Below are 24,690 nucleotides of genomic sequence, written 5' to 3'. Positions count from 1 at the left end.
ACCAAGGGGACTTTGGAAACCACACTTGATGTCAAACATAGGATATATCTGTGTTTTTTTCAAGTGTCCATTTTCTTTTCACTTTAGTTTTGGCTTCAGTTTCTTCTTAGTGATGTTTTATACTTAAAATTCTTTTAAGTATCCTTATTACACACTAGATACTTCTGCCATACCTATCACCATCTATATAGACCAGAAATTCTGAAAGGCTCACTTATTTTCTGGTGATAATGAAAAGCTGCAAATTGAAACTCGTCCTTATTTTTGAATAAAGTTTGAATGTTCCTACTTCTTACCTTTTAACAGCAGATCCGTTTACCAACTGGTACCTGCTGAATTAAGATGCACAAATGATAGAGGGTGCAAGAAGTGGATGGTGGTGTCAGGATGTTAATGTTGATGGTAGTGGTTTATTGACAGGTATACTGAGGAGGCTTAAGTGAGTGAAAGGTGGCTGTGTTTTAAATAATTTATAATTTCAGAGTTTTATTATGATTAACTAAAACTACTAATCCATGTGTGACAAATCTGCACTCAGCTGGGTGCGAAAATTGCCAGTTCTGTTCCATTAACAGCCACTGGCCAAAGGAACAATGTTCCTGTAGGTTAAAACAACAATTAAGGGGCCTTAACATGCCAAGGTGGAGAGAGAGAGGGGATACTGGTACCAAAGACATTTTTTACACATAGCTGAGCTGCTTCAATGCATAAATTAACACAGTTCAGTTACATCAGTCAGGTATGTTGTGCATATGCATGACTGGTCTGTGTGTGTGTGTACCAAAATCTGGGCATGTTGATTTCTGAGGAAGGCTAAGAGAGGTTGGAATCAGTAAGCGAAGCCAAACAATACCTTTGCAGGAAAGAGTATCAAACGGTCTTTTAGACAGCTGCTCAGTTGCAAATACTGGTTTTAGGCCTCAGGTCTTTGCATTACAGTAGATTGTTCATGATCAGATCATTTGAGCTGCATCCAGTTCTTCTGTAAATGGACTGGTTTGTTCAGTGGGAGAGCAAGATGCACAATGGTTATGTTGAATAACCAGAGTAATAGATAATTTTAGTATGAGCTTATGTAGAATAGTGTGAGGTTTTGTCCTTAATATGCAAATATTTTGGGCATACAGTATTATGGGTAGAGCTATAGTATGCAAAATGCAGTACAGCATGCTTGTGTCTGCCAGTATTTTTGTCAGGCTGGACTAGAGAAAGAATGTAGCACAGACAAGGCTTTTGGTAAGACTTGAGTGCAGTGAGGGGTAGCCTGGAAATAGAACTTTTTCATGTGACTAAATGGTGCTGTAAAGTCAACCAGTCCCTGAAGATCTCTTAATGAGTGGAGTTTACAGAAATAATTTGAAGGAAATAATTTCTGAAATCTGATATACATGATAACGGAGAAATAAAAGCTGTAATAGTACATTAAGAATGTTTTTTTTATTATTATTACTGTAGGTTTATTTCGTAAATAACTTGTTTTAATGGGACACTTGAATGGTCTTGGTTGCTATGAAGTTTTAATAGCTAATACTTTGAAAGCCTTGTAGTTTAAACAAATGTCAACTTCAATATTATACTCATACCTTAAGTAACTACCCTAAATTTGGTGGGTTTGTATTGTTTAATTTTTTTTTGTTGTTTGCTTATTAAAAATGTAAGACAAGTTGGGAGGCAAGGTTGTGGAAGTTTCTGTGAAGTGGTGGCTTTTTACTATATGAGGTCTTAGTATTGTGTAATGAAATTTTTACTATATAAAGTATTTAATATTCCTCCTTTTTTGGCATCCATCAAGCTCTCACATCAGATCACTAGCTCTTTTCTTGATGCATGACTTGAAAGAAATCCACATTTTCTTATTGTTAATTAAAAAAACCAAACAGGATAAAAGAGAAATGGGGAAGAAAGGAAGGGAATTTTTGGAAAAACAAAAGTTTGCATCTGAAATTGTTATTCACATCTTTCATGACGATATGCATGACGGAAGTGCCTTGCTAAACCTGATACCCTTTTGGAAAACATAAGACTTTTAGAAAAAACTTTATTTAGGGTCGAAAGGATACTTTCTTATACTTTGAATAGAGGCCCTTTTTTTTAGTAGCTGCCACAGAAATTTCTGCAAATACAGTGGATTGCATTGAAGACCAGAAGACTTGCATGTCTGTGTTTTACTAATTCGAGTCCTGAGTCAGTATACTCAAAAGTGTAAAAACTGCAGCAGGCAATCAGCATAGCATTTTAGGATGAAAAAAAATTGCCAATGTTTAAGAACTTCTAATGAAAGGAGTTTAAGCAGAAGGGCTTTTGTAGGCTGTGAATGGAGACAATGTTTCAAAGCTACTTGGCCTTCTGCACTCTCCCCTCTAGCAATGTATTTTCCCTCTTCTTTTACCTCTGCTCTAAGATTGTTGGGAGTGAAGGGGAGTAAAAATGAAGAGCATTTTCAATCTTTGCTTTATAAAAAAAACCTAAATCATTGGACTGATGAAATAAAGGCAACATTAGTTGGGACTTTAGGTCACTGTAGTGAATCAGAAAATTCAATTATTTTGCAGGGAAAGGTGTATATGAGTACACAGAATTGTTTTGCTGGTTGTGCTGTTTTCTTGCCTGAAAGGTAAATTGAAGAGTCCAGCCAGTTCTCAGCCATCTGCAGAGCATTGAAAATGGTTGTTCCCTAGTGTGATGTGTATATGAAATATTTGTAAGTAGTAAATACTTCAGGATTGTTGAATGAAAATAGGAAGTTAGTGTGATACTCAGTTTTTGTTTATATTGTCTAGTTACATGTGTCTTTTCCATAGCATGTGACTAGCCTTTTGCTTCATTCTGTCTGATGCTGATTGTAAGGTGAACGTGAGTAATCAATTGCTGATAAAAAAAGCTGCTTGCATCCCCTCAGAGGCTGGGAATGTGGCTGTTGGAAGTTTCAAAATACCATATTTTCTCAACAAGGCTTGTAGGAGGAATAGTGAGATGGGCTTCTCCAGAATGAGTAACAGTCATGGGTTTTGGCAGTCTACTAATTTGAATGTCATTGAGTCACATTTTTCCCCTTATACCACTTAATTTGAAAATAGGAAACAGTGGGTGTGTGACATAACTGCAATTTGGCACATGGCTTTGGTGTGTGTTAGTTGTGTATCTTAGTTCTCCTGCTCCGTACAATGTAACACGCTGCTTATATTGTCATGAATAAAGGAGGAAAAAGCTATGTATAGTGATTGAGAGGTACCAATTATTACTATTCCACTTGCTGAATTTTACAACCATATCATTAATAAACCTGTTTATTACTAGTAAATGAGGAGAGATTGTTGATATTTGCAGGAACTTTATCACAGGCTCTGAAGTTGGGCTTCTGCTGTTCATGGCAGTTAGCAGAGTTGAGTATAACAGATGCACTAACATTCACAGCAGCCCACAAGAGAAGGTATTTGCAAATATTTTCTGCTTTCTGAAGGCCCATTTACAATACTTATAAGGTTTCTTGAGCAGTGCAGAGTGCATAATGACATTTTAGGGATGTCACATAAGATTGTCTTTCACAAATTGGCATTGCTAAGGTATATATTAAAAGCATATTGGCTGTTGAAGTGTAAGAAGCGTAATACTGGTACTTGAATCAACTGTTACACTGAATTTTAAAATTGTAAACCACAGATTTAGAAAAATGCATTCTAAGATGCCTGATATATTGAAGTAGAGGCCATTAAAAATGTTTTTATGGGTTTATGTGTTGGAAGAGCCTAGAAGCAATGCTTATAACAGTGCTTAGAGTAGCTGGTATATCTTCAGGTTTTCGGTTTTGTTTTTGTGAGTTTTTTGTTTTTTGGGGGTTTGTTTGTTGTTGTTTTGGTTTTTTTTACCTTTTGGAGGTATTTGTGAGTAGCTTGGTATTTTTGACATCTGTGTGACAGCTTCTTGAATAAGAGATGAGCAGTGTGTTATACCACCCACCCAGCTGTGTGTATTAGTCTGTACATCAAGCTGAAGAGCAGCACTTAGCCAGATCTGACAATCAAATGTGAACTAGTACTGCCTATACACAAGAGTGCATTTTAATGTTGTGTGCTTTTTGCCACAAGGCTGGTATTTGACAGAGAAATTGTCAAAATCTCTCTTCCCACCTCTTTTTTTCCCATGGATGTGAGTCAGTCTTGAAATCTATTAAATCTCATTAAACTGCAGAATAAAATTTATCTTAGAGATAAAGCCAATCTAATGTTTTCAGTGATTTCATGTAATAAAATTGCAGCAAACTTTTTATAACAGAGAAGTGTTACTGGTTTAGAATATGCAGCAAATTAGCATGTCATTTATTGCCATCTTCATCTGAAGTTACGCTGTGCTGGGTTTCACCAATGACTTCATGTCAACATAACAGGCTGTCCCCGAAGAAAACTCAAGACCTAGAGGAATTACACTGCTGGTTCGTCTATCTCAGACTAGTTAAGAGTCAGTGATCAGCAGAGTGCGAGTGTGGAGATGAGTGAGAACAACTTGCTCTGATTTTAGTTTGACTGATATGTTAGTTGTATACCTTAAAATCTGTACTTCCTCATTACTTTAAGCCTCTGTCATCTTCCTTGATGCTTAAACGTGAAAAAAATTTAGTGTCCCAGAATAAAATACTCAGTAACACTCTTCATAGTTAAGCTTTCCTTATTTGTGTTTGCTGTAAGCCAGGAATTAGTTACTACATGTAGTATTTCTTTCTTCCTTTTTAAAATAGGTTTGCTAGAATAGGGAAGTTATGTTTATGCAATCCAAAAGTATTATAAAAAGGAGAATTAACAAGAAGATGACAATAAGTTCTCTTGTCTATGGAATCATCAATTTGCTGTGATGTCTATGTAGTTGTTACAACTTACTCCATTTTCCTTTGTATTATATCCTTAATTCTTAAAAAAAGTATATTCCGTTTTTATTGGCTCTTACAACATAAAAGTATTAAGCAAGCTGCAGCTTCAGTTATTTCATGTGATAGTATTTATGTAGTTTAAAATATTGTAATAAATATGAGAATTTGAATCATGTTTTCTGAAATGTTCAAGCTTTATAATAGATATAGTTTTATGATCTTTCAGTTGCATTTTTTCTAGTAAATATTTATTAATTATCAGAGTTTATAAATAAACTATCCTTGCAAGCTAAAAGAAGAAATAAAGGAAACTATTAATTTTCCAGCCAAATGCTTCCACCGTAACAATTTTACACTGTTAATCTGTACTTGTATCAGCTTGAGCTAGTGTTGAGTTTGACTGCAGGTAGATAAATGTGGATGGACTTGTCATGGATTGGGATTGTTTGATTTAAAAAATCTGATGACAAGTTGCAGGGGTCTTGTGCAGTTTCCACATTTTTAGCTTCACAATTATATGTATAATGCATATGAAAATTCTAATTTAATTATTAAAAAATGGAAAATACACTTGGGGTAAAATTAGGCATTTATTTGAGCAATTTCTTAGTGGTCGTGTTAAATAAACATTGGCAATACTTTCAGTCTGAAGCAGTAGTAAAAAGGGAGTAAAAGAGAACAAGGGGACAGGGAATGCTTGTGATTCTATGATTCTCTTCACAGTCACCTGGTTCTTAGCACACTCCCAACATCAAACCAGTGTTGTGGCTGCCTGCTGGGATGCCATGTCTTGAGTATGGCATTTTAAACATTGTCAGGTTGTAGGGGCTTTGTGCTGTAAATGATGTTCTCTTTTTCCTTCATACGCTCATTTCAGGAAACATTTTAGAGTATGCCCAAGACTGTCTTTTTAATACAACTCATTTTTTACTCGGCTGTTTATATCTTGTTTTTTATTCTAATTTTCTGTTTCAATTTTATCCATCCAAAACAGAAAAAAAAGCTTCTTGAACAACTTGGAGAGAACAAACTTCCATATATGACACCAGCCGATGCTGATTTCCATCAGTTGGTAATGTATTTCTTTTAACTGTACTTAGTTAAAATTAAAATGGCTGTTTGCACTGAAGAAATAAAACTTTCTTGAAGAAGAACATGTTGGAAAAGTTAGGCAGGATGCAAGTAATAAACTCTACAATACCCTGTTAAGTATGGAGATGTACAGTCTAAACAAAACTATGAAGTCCCATCATAAGTAAAACTTCACTGACATCTTTTTTTGATGCATCTTGCCTCATGAAGAATTTTAGAAATGGGTTCCAAATAACAGGCTGAAACAATGTAATGTTTAAAGCCAGTTGTGAAAAAGATGAAGTTGGTTAACAAGGCAATTTGCAAATACCTAAATTACAAACTGTAATTTCATTATTTACGTAGCAGTTTGCTTATCAAGGGTCCTTACTGTTAATTTCTAACTTTATTCTATTTCTTGAGTCATCCTTCCTGTAGGGTGAATCTCTGTGTTGAGAACCAATAGAAATGACAGCATGTGTATATTTGTATGTAACATTCATATGAAGCATCAAATGGGCTTTTTCAGTCCTGTATTTGCCAGTTAATGTACCTAAATCTTTCAGAGTGAACAATGAATTGGCCTTTAATACTTGCTGTCAGTGTTATAACACAGCGTACATGATTAATCCCCCTTCCTCATCCCTCTGAAACAACAAGGTGTGCCCAGTGTGAACCCATCATTCACCCTGTGTTCTGATCCCTTAATGCTTTACTTACATAAGACATAGCACAATGACTGGTTGGAGATTTGAAGAAGACTGTTTCATGTGACATGTTGGAAATGTGTTGCCACTTCCTGATTTCTTATGAGATATCAGAGTTGGTTTGTTGGGTTGTTTTAGGTAGAATCCTAAGTGTATACAGTATAAAACTCAATTATAGAATAGTTCTTAAGCATATAATCTTAAAAGACAACCCAAAAAGTAACATTCCTCTGACTTGGTGGGCAGACAGTACTTCTGCAGTTCAGGAGGAGAATACTATGTTGTGACCTTTGTAAAATCTGTTCCTCCTTTCTTAGTGCATGATTTCAGGCATTTGATTGCTTTGCATCATATTTTTATTTCCCTCCTTCTGTTTTGTAATAATTGCTTGGAATTTCATGTGTGTGGTAAATCTCAGAAATTCAGTAAATTAAATGGTTTAAAAATATGTGGTAATGAAGACATTAAAACATGCTACAAGAGCATATGTAACATGATAATTGGTTAACATGTCCAATATGTAGAATTATTTAAAGAAATACTGAGATAATTATCTAGGACTTGTAGTGCTCACTATTTTGTACATATTGCTTACATAATGAAACAAATCATGCAGTAATAATCCTTATATATCACAACATAATAATGTTCTGTCATTATTAAGTGTGGTTGTGAAAGAACGGTGAATCCCATCACCCTGTACATCTGACTGTAGCCAACAGCTGTAAAACCTTAACATTTGCAGTTACTAATTTTGGTAGTTACTCTTTAAGGATTTTTTCACTGTACTGTCCATGGCTCCAGATGCTAAGCACTGACTGAAACAAAGGGGACAGTTCAGGACCTCTAAGAGAATCAGGGTTTCAGGCTTTTGGCAAGCTCAGGCAAATTGTGTTTATCAAGTTTATATTCAGTTCTTTTAACCAAAGATGAGATCCAGTGTTCTGTGCTGGGGATTTTACAGGGACCTTCAGACAGGTATCTGGGACTATTCTCAAGCCTTGAGTATGTAAAGTTAAGCATGTAAATACTCTTGTCAGAAATTATTATCGTCTCCAGATACAGAATACTTTTCCTTTCTGCCGGAAGCTAGTTTTTGGAAACCATGAGAATGTGCAAAAATGGGAGTTCTCTTCACTATAAAAATTTAACAAGAAATGGTGGCAGTGTTTATAGATAAACACATATATTACATGTCATCATTATTTTAAAAATATACTTCCTTTTATGCTCCTCTTTAGTAGAAACAAACCGATAAATCCACCTCTTCAGTGTTGTTGTAGGAAACTTAGCATTATGATGCAAAAGTCTGTTTTCATGCAGTAGAAATTGTGCATACTGACTTACAGCTTGGTTTGTGTTTTACAAGGCACCTTTTCTGGATTTTTAAATAAATTTTTAAGTTATTTTCCTGAAAGGCATGTTCAAATCTGTTTTGGAAGTAGATAGTACTAGTAAAGTTGTTTTGAGTTATACCAAAAGAAGCCCACAGATGGATCATAGGTCGATGGCACTAGTTTGCTGTTTCTTTTATTTTCTATTAATTTGAATGAAACACATAGGAACTTAGTCTATTTAAGAACTTATTCACTGGTCTTTGTCCAGTTTGCTGCGCAGTCTCGGCAGTAGTTAAAGCAGATTGACAGGCAACCAATAAAAGGTGTGATTATGATACTCACTTCCTTAGAAAACCAGATTAACAAAATAAAATTATCCTAGCCTTCCTGGAGTGGCAAGCAATATTTTGCATACAAACCAAGATACTGTGGATTAGCAGCATTACACCTTGCTGGGAGCTGTTGCCTCCACACACTGCTGGATTCTGAACTCCAGCTGATGTGGTCAGAAGAGGATAAGGGGAAAAAGGATAGTACTGGTGGGGAGATGGGGAGGAAAATAAAATTGTAAATTTTATTTTCTATAAGCGGGAAACTTTTGTATAAAATGTGAGACTTAACTGGCCTGCACTGATGAGTGTGAAAATAGAAAGGGCCAGTGTGTCAAGGACTGTTTTGAAGACAGAGGTGCAGTACAGCAGAATTTTGGCCTTTTTTTGAAAATGTGTGTTTTCATTTTGGTATTTTTGCAAAAATTTCAGTTTATCATCTAGCCTGGTAGAATTCTGTGCATAAGAATGAGACAGACAGTCTTTGTAACCATTGCAAATAGAGGAGTCACTTTGTTACTGCTCAGTAGTCTGTTGTTTATACACTTAAAGGTAATGTTATCTACAAATTCATCAGGGGAGTTTATATGTACTATTGATTTCAGTTAGGATCCTCAGATTCATTTATTTATGTATTTATTTAGAGATTTGCCCTGGTGATACTCTTTCATTACAGTCCACTGGTACATATCCAGTTTGTGCCATATATTGTGATAAGAAAATAAAGTAACAACTGCTGGCATTTATTTCTTCACAATATTCTAGACTCATCCTTGATAACCTGTCAATGAACTTGGTCTGGTCTTGAATATATTAAATACTTTCGTTCCTGTAAAAAGAATAATGATTTTGTTGTGTTTGTGTTTGGGGTTTTTTTCTGCTGTAGTGGGAGACCAAATATTCCAAGCTGATTTTCAGAAAATCTGATACAGTACCTGAAGAGCTCCATCAAATGGTACAAGAAGGCTTTCTGACCTTGCGAAAGCATGATTGTTTCTTTCAAGATCTTGTAAGGATCAAAGGAAAAGATTTTCTTACCCCAGTGTCTCGTATACTAATTGGAAACCCAGGATGCACTTACAAGTACTTGAACACAAGATTATTTACAGTCCCTTGGCCTACTGAAGGTTGTGATGTAAAATATTGCAGTCCTCAAATACATGATGCTTGTAAAGCCTTAATGAGACTTAACGACTACTTGCATATTGAAGCAATCAAGGCGTTACAAGAACAAAATTTGTCTGAGACCAAAGAAATTAAAATTAAAGATGCCACCATAACAGATGGGGAGCAAAATTTTGCAACTTCTCTTATGGAGAAAGGGTCTATTTCAAAAGATCAAAGCAGTTGTGTACCAGAAGATGACTATGTAAGTCTAAAGAACAGAACATCTTATAACTTGACTTTATTGAATTATATGGATCCACTACAAATGCTGTACTTGAAACAAGAACCTTATTTTGGAATGGGGAACATGGCAGTGAGCTGGCACCATGATGAAAATCTGGTTGAAAGGTCCACGGTTGCTGTGTACAGTTACAGCTGTGAAGGTGAGTGTTGAGAGGTGTGAGTTGACCAGCCATATAAATACCTGCAAAAAACAGGTACAAAATATACCTGTGTTTCCTGCAGCTGGCTTATCTGTTGTTCTCTAAGTAGAGAACATCCTGTAGCCTTTGAAGTGTTTCATTGTAGTTGAGGTCACTGTCTTTATTGTGTTATTTGTCATATACAAACTTGCTTCTGCTTTATGCTGATTTTACTACTCTGCTTTCTTTAGAAAGATAATTTTAGATTAGGTTTTGTATAAAAGTATTACGGTATATACTTGAAAGTATATACATTTTGCCTAAGTATGCTGTACTGTTAATGTGTTTTTTGCAGAGGACTTGCCAACATTTCCACAGTTGGGAAAGGTGGAAGTTTTCTGTTAAATGACCTGTTGTATGACAGGCTCTGCAGGCTCTTAGTAATTTAAACACCATTTAAATGCAGTATTAGAGGGGGAAGAGTTTGGTTGCAGACTCATTAAATATTTCATTTTTAGTTTTAAGTTTTTTTCATATTTATTTAAAAGATGTGAGGAATTTTGTGTAATTTTTCCTATTTTTTTTAACAAATCCTTGCATTTTTTTAATGCCTTCCAGTTTTGCAAACATAAAATTAGGATTTAGACGCGTGATTGAATTTGCAAGTGCTCTGTTGTGTTTCATAGTGCACAACTGTTTTTTGGTCCTTCCAAAAATTCTTTGATGTAAAACATGGGAAGAATTTACATTGGCTTCCACAGGTTTTGGCTGAAGACTGTGGTGTGTAACTAGGAGCTTTTACTTTCCATTCACTTGTTACTTTTGTTACTGATTTTGAAACTGTGGATCACTTTGTTACTTAACATTCCTCTGAAATTATCAAGAATGAAGGGATGACGGAATATTCTTTGTTCTTATTTTAGTGCTTTTGATTTTGATGTATTTAGACACGATGTGAGTTGATAAGAACAAGGTTGGCACGTCTCCTAACTTTTGTTTTTTTGAGGTTAGTTGCAAGCAAAAGTTAAAAAGTTAGTACAGTTTAATTAACCTCTTATGCTTTGGCTTTTCTATAAAAGCAAAGCATGCTCTATTTTTTTCATTTTTTGCATATAACCTATATAAATTTCTATAGAAGACAGTAATAATGTATATGTTTCATGAATAACTGGACACATGCCCCCAATTCTTTTGAATTCTGGAAAAATAATCTGTAAAAAAATACTTTCAGCATCTACGGAACAGTGGCCAGTTGGATTTAATGACAAAGTAGATGTTGACAATCTTGTTTTTAGCTATATGCTGGCAGTGATTCCATTGTCTAAGAAATCATGTTTCATTTAAGACTCCATTTAGGATATGGTTTGGTATTTCAATTTCACGTGAATAGAGAACATTTAGGTTTCAGGGCAGCAAGAAACTCTTGAACTCTTCTAGAAATTTTGGTGCCAAATAGCAAAGAAACCTTTCCAGGCTCCTTATACTTTCTCTACTGCAGAACAATAACCAAGCTAGGTCCAGGAAAACAAGTTTTATGTTGTTCTGAACCTAATCATGACTCAAAATTGATAAGATCAGGTCTTAGAGCTGGAACATCTCTGAAACTTCAGCTATCTAGTTAGAAGCATAATGATGAGGCCAGTTTTCTGAAGTTACATTCTCTCTTTCATGGTTCTATCTTAATTAGAGGTTTGATGAGGTATTATTGTTACATTCTGGTAAGCTTTTTCCTGGTTGCATGATTTTGTTTGAGATGCAAGCATAAAGGTTCCTTGCAGGCCAAATTTTATAAACCGTTAATGAACAGAATTCGAATTTGCAGGTAGTTTTGTTGTATGTCCATTAAGTACTGCTACATTTGACCATTTCTGTATTTTGGTCTACTCCAAAATAAATACATGTTCTTAAGGTGCTGTGTACTGCAAGATCCACATGATTTACTCTCAAACACCTATGGTTTAGATGCATCCAAATGTTCTCATTTACATGAGAACTGTAATTATATCTGTGAATGTACAGCATTCAGCCATGCTTGAGGTGTGACAGACAGAATTAAGAGACTTATTTTTATATACAAGTTTGTCAGTGCTACCTAGAGAGATATTATTAAGGTGTCCTTTTTTTTAAACTTGCTCTCACTTTCAGCATAGCTTGCATTTAAAAGCTAGTAACAGCTTTCTTCCATTTGTTACCAAAATAATGTGGTAGCAGCAATCAGTTTCAATTGCTGCTGGTAATTATAAGGTGCAATAATTGAGAATATAGAGAAAAGGAGACTGTGAGCTACACTTGAACTCTGTACTTAAGCAATAAAAAATTTATCAAACTACAAAAAATAAGTCATTTTAACGAGCACATTCCAAAGGTGCTGGATTTATGAGGAGACCCCAGGAAACTTTGATTGAAATTGCTGTCTCTGATTGTAGTTCTATATTTTATTGGTGCCATATTGTGAACAGTGCTGCTGCCAAAGTGAATAGGAAAGCAGCATAGCAGAGAGTTAATCCGGGAAGGTTACCTCTTTTTATAATAGCCATGATGTATTGCATTAAAAATTCCTTGAAAGGCATCCTATTTGCAGTTTTCCAAAAATATTTTTCTTAAATTAAGTTACGATTTATCTGAACTGGGCAGAAAATATGAAAGCCCCTTGAAGACTTTAGTATTGATTTTTCTGAGTATTTGCTAGCTCTTGTTTTCTTGTTTGTGTGCTCCTTGATAGAAAGGCCTAGAGCTGCTCCTGAGCCAAATCTTCAGCTGAGTGAGAACTGCAGCAAGGAATATGGGGAGTGAATTTAGAGTAAGAGTTTTAACTAAGAACTTCAGATTGGCTTTTTAAAGGGTTTGGTTCTCTGCTTCCTTTAGGCAATACTTAATTGACATAGCAAATTAAGGCAATTTATTAATTATTAAAGCCTACTCCCATCTAAACAAGCATTGCAGGAACCATGTGAGATGAATGACTCGAGTATTTTGAAAGTGTGAGTTCAAGGTCACTTTTTATGTGTGCATATTATAAGACTAACAAATATTCATTTCAGTATTTTTATTTTAGAATTAAATGAAGACAAAAGTTTTAAAAATTATCACATGAAAGCACATTTGAAATGGACAGCAAAGTGGCCACACACAGTTGCTAACTTATAAGCAATAATGAGGCATGCTACATAGTTGATGATTTCTGACTGTTGGCTGCCATTCTCTGCCAACTGCTTATTAAAGCTTCATCCTCCCTCTGTCAAAATACTCTGTTACTTTCACCATAAAATGGTTATGCCATGGCTCTCAAATACCTTGTTATAAATGCTGAGTGTATCTTTCAATTTATACTGCACTGAAGTAAGCTTCTGAAAATAGTTCTGAGGGATTAAGCTCTAAATACTATTTCTATGCAGTGGATTATTTTTTCCCCAAGCTCAATGCATTTGTGCTACTTAATGATAAGAAAAATGTTGTGACGAATGTATTGAAGCTTCGTTTGCTCTTGCACATGTTATCTAGCATGTTTGACTAATAATTTTGAGGAAAGAATCATGGATACCATTCCAAGATCTGCTCAACTTCATTAGTCTAGGTTGTGGTTTGTGCCCATTATTTCACTTTACTTTGCCTCTGTTTATGATTTGTTGAAATTGCAAGCATGTAAGCAAATAAAATAGTTCATAAAGTGCTTTGGCAGTTTATGACTTGAAATTCTTTCAGAAGTTATTTATTTTTACATCAGTGTTGCTGCATTTTTTCTTTTTCCTTCTGTGCTTTTAATTTTAGTAATGTAAACAAAAATTTAAAAGTGAAGATTAACTAACACTTGAATTACATGTACTTAAGAACAACTCAATTCCAATACAAGCTTTGCCTTGATTTAGCTTTTCCTGATATTTAACTTGAAGTTTTCATCTTAAAAGTTGGTTGCAAAAAATTACTGTTCTCATATGACTTTTAATTTTTTATTTTTTTTTTTACCTATTACAGATTTCTGACTTTGAAGATGTTGATTTTTCCAAATGGAGATAATAGAAAGTTTAAACTTATTAAGATTGTAGGATATCAAGTCTGTATTGTTATTGAGACTGTATTGTTCTGTATTTTATGGTCCTCACCTTGTCTATCATCTTTCTGTTTCCCCCTCTTTAAAGGTTCAGCCATGGAAGAAAGTAATGAACAAAAGTTGAAGGGAAGAGACCCAGCTGTTTGGCATGTAGGCTTGAAGGTAGCATGGGACATAGAGACACCTGGATTAGCAATACCACTTCACCAAGGAGACTTCTACCTGATGCTTGGTAATTTTCAAGGGCAAAGAATGTGAACTTTATGTTGAAAACAAGAAAAAATTACCCTTATTTTAATATAAACGTTCCTTAATATAGGACTTCCGTTACCTAGAAAGACAAGAGATCTGGCTAGAGTGTATAATAAATTCCTCCTACCTGCCCACTTCCATTGTATTTTGGGGAACATTTTTTTCCTAGTGTTTTTTTCACTTCAGAGCTTCAAAAGGAAAATACTCTTTTTGACCCTTTTGTCTGTTTTGCAGTCAGAATTGCTAGTCCGAATCAGGCTTCAGGCTGTAACGTAATTTCCCCAGATCTTGTGAGAACTTAAGTTGTGTCTATTCCATCCTTGTACTTCTAGATACTGATTCCTTTTTCTCTTCTTAATGCAGTTTTACTGAGTAACTGTGAGCATCTGTTATGTTAAAAAAAAATAAATCCAGTTTTGGAGTTTGGTTTATAGGCTGGCTACACATGATGCAAGCTGTGATTGTAGCAATCTTAATGGAACTGTGGTTTTTGAAGTGTCAACCGTTATGCCGATCTATGGATGTTTTATTGGTCATCAGTTTTAGACATTACACTTCTGTTACACTTTTCCATGTGTTATATTCAAACATAGTATTTTATAATAGTGGGATTATACTAAGATCATAAGGAACAGAGCTGTCATACTGCAAGTGAGTCTGAATGTCTCTAAAGTATAGGATTAGAAAAAGAAAATTAAGTTGAATTCCTTACCTTGAGCAGCTTAGCTCACACACTCAGGTTTTTCCAAGGTAAGGCAAGAAGTGTGGCTAAGATTTGTTGACACAAAATCTGTTGCTTTTGGCTTGTGCTTCTGCTAGTTATTGTTTTTGTTTAAACAAATTTAGTTATAAATCACACAACTAGAAACATATAATGCTTCTGACATCACTATGTGTACCTGTGTAGTGGCTTGGCTTGACAGGCATCATCTTCAAGACAGAGTGCTTCCAGTGTTTCCTTTCATGTGTTTGTGACTTGGAAGGTCAACACCATACAACATCCCTAGAATGACCTGTCACACTGCCAACTTGTTGGGCTGTACAGTCTTTTCACTCCTACCTTTCACTTTTATCTTATAACAAGTATGAAAACAGTTTGCTTACCACAAGCACTAAATTTGTAGGCAGTCTTAAAAGATATACACCATTCCTTGTTCATGGTTACCTCATCAAACCCTGTGCACTGCCATTGATGAAGTGTCTTTTATGAAAGAACTAGATTGTCTGTGCTCTTAAGTTTGTTCAGACATGTACAGATGAAGTGTTAAGAAGTGAGAGCCTTTGTTGCAGAGGTGTGGAAGAGCCTCCCTTTACTGTATTTGTGAGGACACAGAGTAGCATCCTGGAGGGAAGCAGAGACATTTCTTATATGCAAGTAAAGTTTCAGTGCCAAATAAACATTCCCAGAAAGGGAATTATTAATGCATTTTTCTGCTATAGCAGTTTGGGCATCAAATTGTTCCTGACTGAAAAGTTTGTGCATACACAGCTTTGCTGGACAACAGATTAAGGAACAAGCAATAAGAGAAGGGGTCTAACTTCAGTATTTTTATTGCAAAATACTGATGATTGTAGTTGACTGAATTACCAGTCAAAAGGATGTTTTTTTTACTTCCTGATGGAATTTATAAACAGTAACTGAAGTATTATCAGAGATGCTATATAAAGGATGAGGCAGAAAGTTAGTTTATTAAACACACAACATCATGATCATGTTTAGATGGAAATGAATGATGTATTTATTCTTTTGAAGGTGAAGTGTAAATCACTTTCTTATTAATACTTTGTGAAGAGCTTCAGATTTGAGCTCTGTATGCCAGGTGTTTGATAATCTCTTCTGCATTTCCAGAGCCTTTGTATTTTTTCTCAATTACATTTAGAAAGTATTATTTTATACAGTTCTGAGGGAGTATTCTCAGTCTGGCCCTTTTATTAGGAGGCAGACTGCCTTTGTAATTTTCACTTGAAGTAAAAGACAAGATAAGTGGATGTATACAGTTTTAGTGTATTTTTCAGTCTTAGGATTTTTTTTAAACTGACTTTAAAAAGGAGGCATCTGAGTCTTGGTGCTGGCATTGTTTCAAAAGCAGTGGCAGCAGTATGCAAGGCATCTAGAAAATATACCATTAAGATAAGAGTTCTGCAGCTAGTAGTAGCTGTTGATATACAAGGACTGATTGATAGGACTGTGTACTATTTTTGACTACCACTGACTCATTCATGTCTAGCAACAAACTTAGCAACTCTCTGCATCTGTTCTAATTGCTTAAATGGTTATAAGGCCTACTACTTTATATAAATAATGTTGTAAAATACTGAGATGTTAAATTTGGTATGTTGCTTATAATTAAAAAGTTAGGTCCTATGAATTTCTGTACCTGTAATACTCCAACTATTTCCTAATATTGTACACACAAATCTTAGATATGAAAACATGATAACTTGATATTTCTAACAGTAATGTGCAAGTACAGTATCTTGAATCTTGATCAATGGGTATATCGAAGTAACAAAAAGTTTGGGATTGTGTTGTAGCATTTCTAGTAGACTTTTAGTCTTGTTCCTGTCTTTGTTGGTTCTATAAAATGTTTTTTTGTTTTTCAGGGTAGAATTTTAGTAAAATGCAGCTTTAAAAATATGAATTTTCACCTGCATTCTCAGCAATCCTCTGCAGATGAAATCATACAACATAACTGAAATGTCTGTTAGTACTAAGCATAGGGTGATCAAATCCATCCTTCAAGTAAGCTGTTACAGCAATATACATGTATTTTTCTTTAAACAAACAAACAAAAAAACCACAAAATTACTTTCACTAAGACAATTTTTTTTGAAGGCTTGTGTTTCCTAATATTGAAGAAAGAGGTCTGCTGAATGACTGCAAATCTGCTGCCTAAAAACTCAAATCTGAACTTTATATCATTCATGAAACGGAAACACTTCAGCTCAATTTAGAGTAATATATTGGTCTGCAGAGGAAGTGCATTCTGAACCCTGCTGTCTCAAGTACACAGTCAAGGGGTGTCTAATATGAAACGTGTTGGGTGCATGCAATAAATCCAAAACGCGTGGAGGTGAGCAAAGGGCCCCATCTGCTCTGTCCTAGAGCACGCTTAACTAGGGTTGTCATGCTCTTACTATTAAATTGGAATCTTTCCCCTAATCTTTGACTTAGACACAACCAGATTTGCAAGCAGATTTACAATTTTCACTAATTTTCCTACCATGACTTCAAAACATACTTAACAAAAATACGTTCTGGACGTTCTCAAAGGGAGATTTAGTTTTCTGCAGCTGTTTCCCATAGATCAAACTTTCACTTGAAGGTTAGGGTTTTAAAACAGCATGAAGATGAACTTGGAATCTTATACCTACCCCTCCCCACCCCCAGCAAATTATAGTTCAAGAAGCATCAAAAAATTATTTTCATAACCAGCCAGAAGTAGGGGGCACACATTGCAGAGGCTGGTTTGTGGTTCAAGATAAATACTTAATGTAAACACTTCCACATGTATATAGTGGCTCATTAAACTATTTCTAGGTATTTAATCTGCTTCTATTTCCACAAACTAACTTGAACCCTCTTTGCTCTCTAGCATCTTGAATGTGTTGGAGTTTCCTAACCTCCCCCCTTTTTTATTTCCTTGATTCCACATCTAATCCAAATGCTATATTCCTTGATTATTAAGGCTTTGAACCCCAGAAATATATTTGTCATTACCAAACTTTGATCATGAAGTTGGGCAAATCCCAGACACTTTTTTTTTCCAGTTCATCAGTTCAGCCTTTTAATTAATTCTTTGTTTTGTTTGTGCACAATTTTCTTGTTAAAAGACTAGAAATATCTCTTAATTGGGGATAGATCATCCCTCCAGCTTTCTGTTACAAAAGTAGTATTCCATTGACCTACAATTTCTTGGGGAAGGAGACATACCTTCCTTCCTGGTGCTTTTTGTTGACAACGCCTACAGTGAAACTAGCTTGGTTTGGTTTTCTCCTGTTGAAGCATTGTGTGCAGTTGGATACAACTCAAACTGCAAATGGTGGAAAAGCATTTTAATACTTTAGAAAATTGGGCTGTAATATGGTTAATAAATACATTTTTTTAATTTGTTCATGCTAGTTAAAAAAACTAATAGCACAAGTCCATTTCACTTCTGTATTTGTAGAGAATTGTGGTGTTTAGAATATGAAAGCTTTCTGCAGTGCTTTAAACCTCACTGTACCTGTTATCTGCTTCAAGAAATAGGTGACAAAAAGACAACTGTCTAAATAATTCATATAGACCCCCTGAAAGAACACAGAAAAAGCATAAAGCCCTGTTGGTAATTATGAGAGCCTTTTCCATTGTGCATGGTGTTTTTCTGGGAAGTACTTTATATAGTAGTAGTAAGTTTGGGGCTTTAATCCTTATTCCTTGCAGTAAGGATTGGCTAAGAATTAATGTCCTTTCTTTCTACCTTGTAGTTGTCTTAATAGTCTGCAATAACGTGGGTATACAGTCATTGTTTCTTTCTGAGTGATTTGGCTCCTCGCCTCACCTGGTAGTGAATTCAGGAGCAGAATTAGCTAAGTATAGCTACACTAGGTAAGTGTGTATATGTACATGTATCCAATAGTTTGTCTTTTTGACAAAGGCTATAGAAGCACTGGGCTTTCAGCATTTCTGCTGATGTTGCTCAGGCAGTTCAGCTGTCCAGACGAAAACATGCAGTAATGTGTGGACAGAGAAGGGACAAGGATTGAGAACAGGATCAGAGAGAAAAGGAACTGGCAGTAGTGTCAAGCAGTGGAGAGGATTGTGCTGGGATTCTGTGATGTATGATTCTGTGCTGTTGTATCTGACAAAAGAACAGGATGGCAGAAGTCTGTACAGGGGAGGGAATGAAAGATCCATGACATGAACTTTCTCTCACAATTTAACGTAGATTATTCAGCATCCATATTCCAAAATATACCTGTTTCTTGTAAATAGTGGGAAAATCACTGAGAAGGTGATCCAATATGGGGGCACACAGAGAGAAAAACAGTCCATGTCTTATAGTAGAAGGGTGTTCAGGTTTTGAAACAACAGCATTGATTTCAGGAACTGTAAGCCTGCTGCTCTCAGAATTTCCATGCAGACCTGAGCCAGTCCCTTAACCTCTCCTTACCTTTAGTTTTTTTCTGTGTCAGTTACCAACTTTACGGAGGCTTTGCATAGATAAATGTGGTAAAACACTAAGTGCCTTGGATGGTTTTGTGTTGTTTGGGTTTTATTTTTCCTGCAGGTGTAAGCCATTCAACATATTAAATAAAAACTCCATTTTGTAAAAGCTGGTTTTATAAAGGTGTGTTATCTGAGTGTTTCTGTAGCAAAAAAAATTGTGTGCATTTGCAACTGATCAGATCACCTGCTGAATATTCTTGTGACTTCTTAGTACTTCATCTGTGAGGTGAAAATCTGACCTACAGATTATATAAACAGACTTTAACTTGATAACTTTGTTTTCCAAGGTGGCTTTAGCCACCTGTACACAATCATACATGTGATTAATTTCTTTTAGTAAGTCTTGCCACAGCTATACTAGCCCTATAATGGGATCTGGCTGTAAGGTGGCAGATGATTAATTAGTAAGTGTCAGGCACAACATAGTAGAAGTAAAAGAGTAAAACAATCGGTTTAAAAGAAATATGGATTTTGCCATATACATCTATTCAGGAAATAGTCTTCTTGTGCTCCACCTCAGAATGAAAAGTGGAGTTATTTTTTTCCAGCATTCAGTCACTAACTGTGTGTTGCCAACCAAGTTGTATTCCTTTGAATGCAAATGAGCCCTTTACTAAATTGTCAGTAGTTTGGGGAAACTGAGTCAGACATTAGACTGCCTGAATTGCAAGTGATCATCCACATCTGCATAGCGACTGGTGGCACAATGGTAACCTGTTAATACAAGTAAATGTTAATAGCTTTGTGTGTGCTTAGGTTTTGATTGAGAAAATTCTCTTTGGTCAGGTTAACATTCTAGCATGTATTGGACTTCATTAGTTTTTCTTGATTGTTTTCTAGAAGTATTATTTAAAATCTGTAGTGGTTTAAAATTGCTAAATAAGCAGAAAAACTGATCACACTTCAGAAAAATAGTCTATGCAAGTGACAACATTTTTCATAGACGTGTAAGCTTGGAGAGAAGCAGTTGTGGAAACAAAAAATTATCACCCAATTCTCAGAACTTCTTTCTTACCTGTCAGTTAGTTAATTGGCACATGCGTCTTGTAAGTATCCATATGGAAGGGAAGACTATTTTAAGGAGAACGGATTGAGTATTCTTGAAACTGTACTAAATACATTGCTGAGTTGGTGTCAATGGTGATTTAGAATAGAAAGTCAGTTCTGTGCATTATACAGTTTGAGTAAGTTTTGTGGGATTTTATTATTGTAATAGATATTGAAATTAGATGTCCCTGCCATAGGTGTTCTGAATTTGTGGCAAGACTGGGGCCCACTGTTCCATTGCAGAGAAGATGCCACTTTGTCTCTTACCTCCCCACATGTTCAGGAGAACTGTCTGGCACACAACTGGTCTGCATGAAGTTTTCCAAAGCAAGACTGATATGTGTGTTCCTGCTTCCATATGCGTGTATTTTGTGATACTCAGTGCTGGAGAGGCTGTGTTCTTCTTTTCCAAACCTCACCCATCAGTGTTTAGTCACGTAGAACTGATGTTAACTCTGTATGTATTTTATTTTACCTAAAACCACAGGAGAGCTATGGTAGTTTTGACATTGGTATCCAAAGAAGGCAACAGTTTTGGTTTGGCTCTAAGACCAATTAAATAATCTGGATGTAGTGGTCTGTATCTAAATAAAAGCTTTTGCTGCCAAATGTACAATGGCTGATTTAACAAAGAGTGCTTTTTCTTTTCAATTTATATACTTTTAGAAGAAAAAAAAAGCAAATCTTTACTGTAATCTTTTAAGACCTAGAATATATTTTCAAATATCCTTTGAGACATGCAATCCATGAAGCTTCAACTGTTTTTTGTACAATTACAGTTTTGGATTAATTATAAACTCTTTGAAAGAAGCCTGTAATTTTAATTTAAGAGTCATAAAGGATTAGGGATAGTTGGAAGCAGTTTCAAGGGGGAGCTCTAGGAAGAAAGATTTACCAGGGGTTTGAATAAAGGTGGAAATCAAAACCTAATACTCTTAATGCTATGTTTGCTACATACACCACGCCACAGTGAATGGGCACTGAATGGGATGGTGGAAGACTCCAGGTTAATTTTCTGTTGCAGTTGTTTTTGAAAGTGATTCTGATATTTTAATATTGCAATGTCCAGATATAATATTGTTCTGTGGCCCTCATATGTTTATGTAGAAATTAGCTTTTTTTCTATGTTCTATTTGTCTGTTTTGGAGCTTTTTTTCAAGCTTTGCAACTTCACCTATCTGCAAAGCTCATGCAAGTAGAAAAGAAGCTTCACATACAAACTTTCCCTGTGGATATTCAGTACTGTTTCCTAACACTTGCCTGCCAATTCCTTATATAAATTGTTTTTCTGATTTTTATTTTTTACAAGTTTGTGATACTATCTGATGTCTTGGGTTTGGACTTCATTAATAGTTGCTTATAAAATTTATAAACAGAAGACACTCTTACAACTAGGATAAATTCCACCATCTTTCTGATCTCTTATTCATAGGACTTTTCTCAGGTTTAAGGTTCCAGACTTACTGCATGGTAAAGTGGTAAAGAAAATGCAATTAAACCTCACACACTGTTCTCTTCAGTCTGATAGTCTGTCATAGTCAGAAGTGCATTTTCAGAAATTAAGAATTTGGGCTATGAAGGTTCAGGTGTGCAACTATTGATCTCTTACAAAGAAATAATATGATGAAGAGATGAAGCTTGATAATTTTTCACCATTCCCTATTAACATGACTGAAGCTAAATTCCATTAAATAATCAATATTGTTGAAAATACAGACTCCTCGTTAACTAGCATCTTGTTAGTTCTAGTTTTTGTCTGACAGTTTTTTGCTGGGTGACACTTCAGGTCACATAGTTTTGTGTATTTTTTTTATCTCTCTCTACTAACTTAAACTATAACCCAGGAGTGATTTTACAGGAATTTTTAATTTGATTTTCAGCCAGAGTAAGTTTTATTAAGTGTATTTTCTTCCTTGTACTTAAGGTTTCCTAATCTGTCCCTAGATGATCTCAATATGACACATCAACACTGTGTTCTGGCTGGTTTTTCACCTCGGTTCAGCTCAACTCACAGAGTTGCAGATGTAAGTATCCAAAATAGTTTGCTACTTGGCTGTTTGTAAAACTAATATTCTGGTACTGTATGTGTGACATGATAGGTTTTTATCCAGAACTATGTCCACAGTTATGTTTATGACTCAGATTTTTTTCTTGAACAACTGCTATTTTTTCTATTTTTGGATTGAAGTACATTGTTTTCTGTATTGGTATTTTGCCTAAACTCACAGTTAGGTGTATAAGATAAAAATGAAAAATGTGCTACACCACACCTGGATTGCTGGAGAAATGTAGAAACAACTGTATTTTCACCTGAAATGTTTTGAAACTTTTTTGCTGCATTTATATCCCAATCCTAGTTGAAATGCAGTATTCATGTTGGGATAGAAATACTCAAAACGCATGTCAGCGGTGTCCACTGGCAAAAATGGCCTTTAGGAGGTCAGAACAGCTAAAAGCAGTTATCAGTATGCTTTAAATTGGATCCTTCTGTGCATCTGAGGATTGAAGAATCAAAAGTGGTAGAGTCCCTTGTCTCAAAGTTGTTCTGAGATAACAAGGCTTCAGCCCGATGGCAAAAATGGCCTTTAGGAGGTCAGAACAGCTAAAAGCAGTTATCAGTATGCTTTAAATTGGATCCTTCTGTGCATCTGAGGATTGAAGAATCAAAAGTGGTAGAGTCCCTTGTCTCAAAGTTGTTCTGAGATAACAAGGCTTCAGCCCGATTGTCTCAAGTGCTTTTTTTTTTTTAGTACTAGACCTTCCTGTTCCTTTCCATGGTGGTGTCAGCAGTCTTGTTTGTGTAGCATTCTGATGGGAGAGCATACAGACTGCATTGTAAAAGGATACTTAAAGCGATTACAGTTACCAGTTTCTTCTTTCATTAAGGCGAAATATACCACTACTGAAGCAGGAAACATACGTGTATCCATATACTACTTTTTTTCTCCATTACTCCTCCCAGTTTCTAGAGGAATGGAAATGAAGCAATAGCACCAGACATGGACCTATACATACTTAAAAGTTGGAATCTTAAGTACCTTTCTTTCACAAATACACACTTGGCTTGCTTGAGCTGGGCTTTGACATAAGGTTAAAGTACACTGTAAATCTTCAAACAAGTAGTTCTGTATTATTCCTTTCTCAGTTTGAGAGTTCTCTGACCTACTGCTTCCATCTCTGTGGAACTGTTTTAATTTTGCTAGAAAATGCATGCTTACTTTCATAGTATGAAAAGCTTCATATAGATGTTTTCTTTCTTTTGTTTCAAAAGGGTTTTTAACATATTTCCTTTGAATTTTGGATGAAGTTTCACAAAAACAAAATCAAAGTGTAAATTTGTTTTGTTTGTATTTTCTATACCTTGTAAGCAAACAACTCTCTCAGCCTGGATGTGGAGCTCTCTTTTAGGGTTACTGGGAAGCCCATACAATTAGACAAATACAACTGATTCTGAAATACTGTCAAAAACTGGCCAGGAAGCAGTGGAAAGTATGGCTATGTTTTTGCATGCCTTATTTTTAAAGTAAATTTAAAAGGAATTATTTTCTTTCTCCTTTCAGTCCCTGCTATACTGATTGGCTAGATGTTTGATCCATTAGAACTTTGCATAGTTTATGTCAATAACTGTTTAGACAATTCAGGAGGCATTATGCTTTTGTTTAAAAGATTATGAAATAAGGTTACAGAAATACATCCCTTCTACTCCTTCATGTTGATTATTTAAGAATCAAATAGTTCAATATATTTGAGAAAAATGTCTTTTGGGAAGTGACTACATATAATTTTTTAACTGTATCTTTGTAGTGTTCAAGAGGAACATTGGAATACATTTTCAGACAATGTGAACTGGCACTCCAGAATTTACAGACTGATTCTGATTCAATGACTTTATCTTTGAAATCACTGGAAACTGCAGTTATTAAGCAAGTGGAAGAAATACATAATGAGGTGAGATGATCTGCACTGAAATGAAAATACTTCAGCCAGGTTCTCAGAGGTTCAGTCTGCTCATGGAGTTAATGGCAATTAAGTGTTTGGCTGCTCACAAGGCATTGCTCTGTGTAAGTTTGAAATGTGTTTTTAATGACTTTTTTACTTGAGTACAATAATGGAGATTAACTTGGATTGATACTTTCATTCCTGTGAAGTTTCCATTTTTCCTTCTTAAGATCCATCTGCTGGTAGAATAAAAGAGTTGTTTCAGTAGTATCACACAAAATCTGATAGTGTGATGGACAACCCAAGCTACTCAACACTTCTGTAACAAAAAGGGAGAGAGAGAAAATATTAGAGGGAAAGA

At 35.3% G+C, this 24,690-nt stretch overlaps 1 protein-coding gene across 1 annotated transcript in view; it reads left to right on the top strand.

The window, feature by feature from the left end:
- The first annotated feature begins 5,859 nt into the window (after positions 1-5,859).
- Positions 5,860-24,690, top strand: part of FTO (fat mass and obesity associated) — a 186,316-nt gene continuing 167,485 nt past the window's right edge. The window contains exons 1-5 of the mRNA XM_009997471.1: positions 5,860-5,933; positions 9,192-9,855; positions 13,971-14,114; positions 22,335-22,414; positions 24,195-24,338. Of these exons, the coding sequence (XP_009995773.1) occupies positions 5,901-5,933; positions 9,192-9,855; positions 13,971-14,114; positions 22,335-22,414; positions 24,195-24,338 (1,065 nt within the window). The 5' untranslated portion in view covers positions 5,860-5,900. The remainder of the gene's footprint in view (positions 5,934-9,191; positions 9,856-13,970; positions 14,115-22,334; positions 22,415-24,194; positions 24,339-24,690) is intronic.

Source organism: Chaetura pelagica, unplaced genomic scaffold (assembly GCF_000747805.2).
Source record: "Chaetura pelagica isolate M959 unplaced genomic scaffold, ChaPel_1.0 scaffold425, whole genome shotgun sequence".
Taxonomy (NCBI): Eukaryota; Metazoa; Chordata; class Aves; order Apodiformes; family Apodidae; genus Chaetura; species Chaetura pelagica.
The sequence above is the reverse complement of the archived record's forward strand: the minus strand, read 5'-3'. Positions and strand labels throughout refer to the sequence as shown.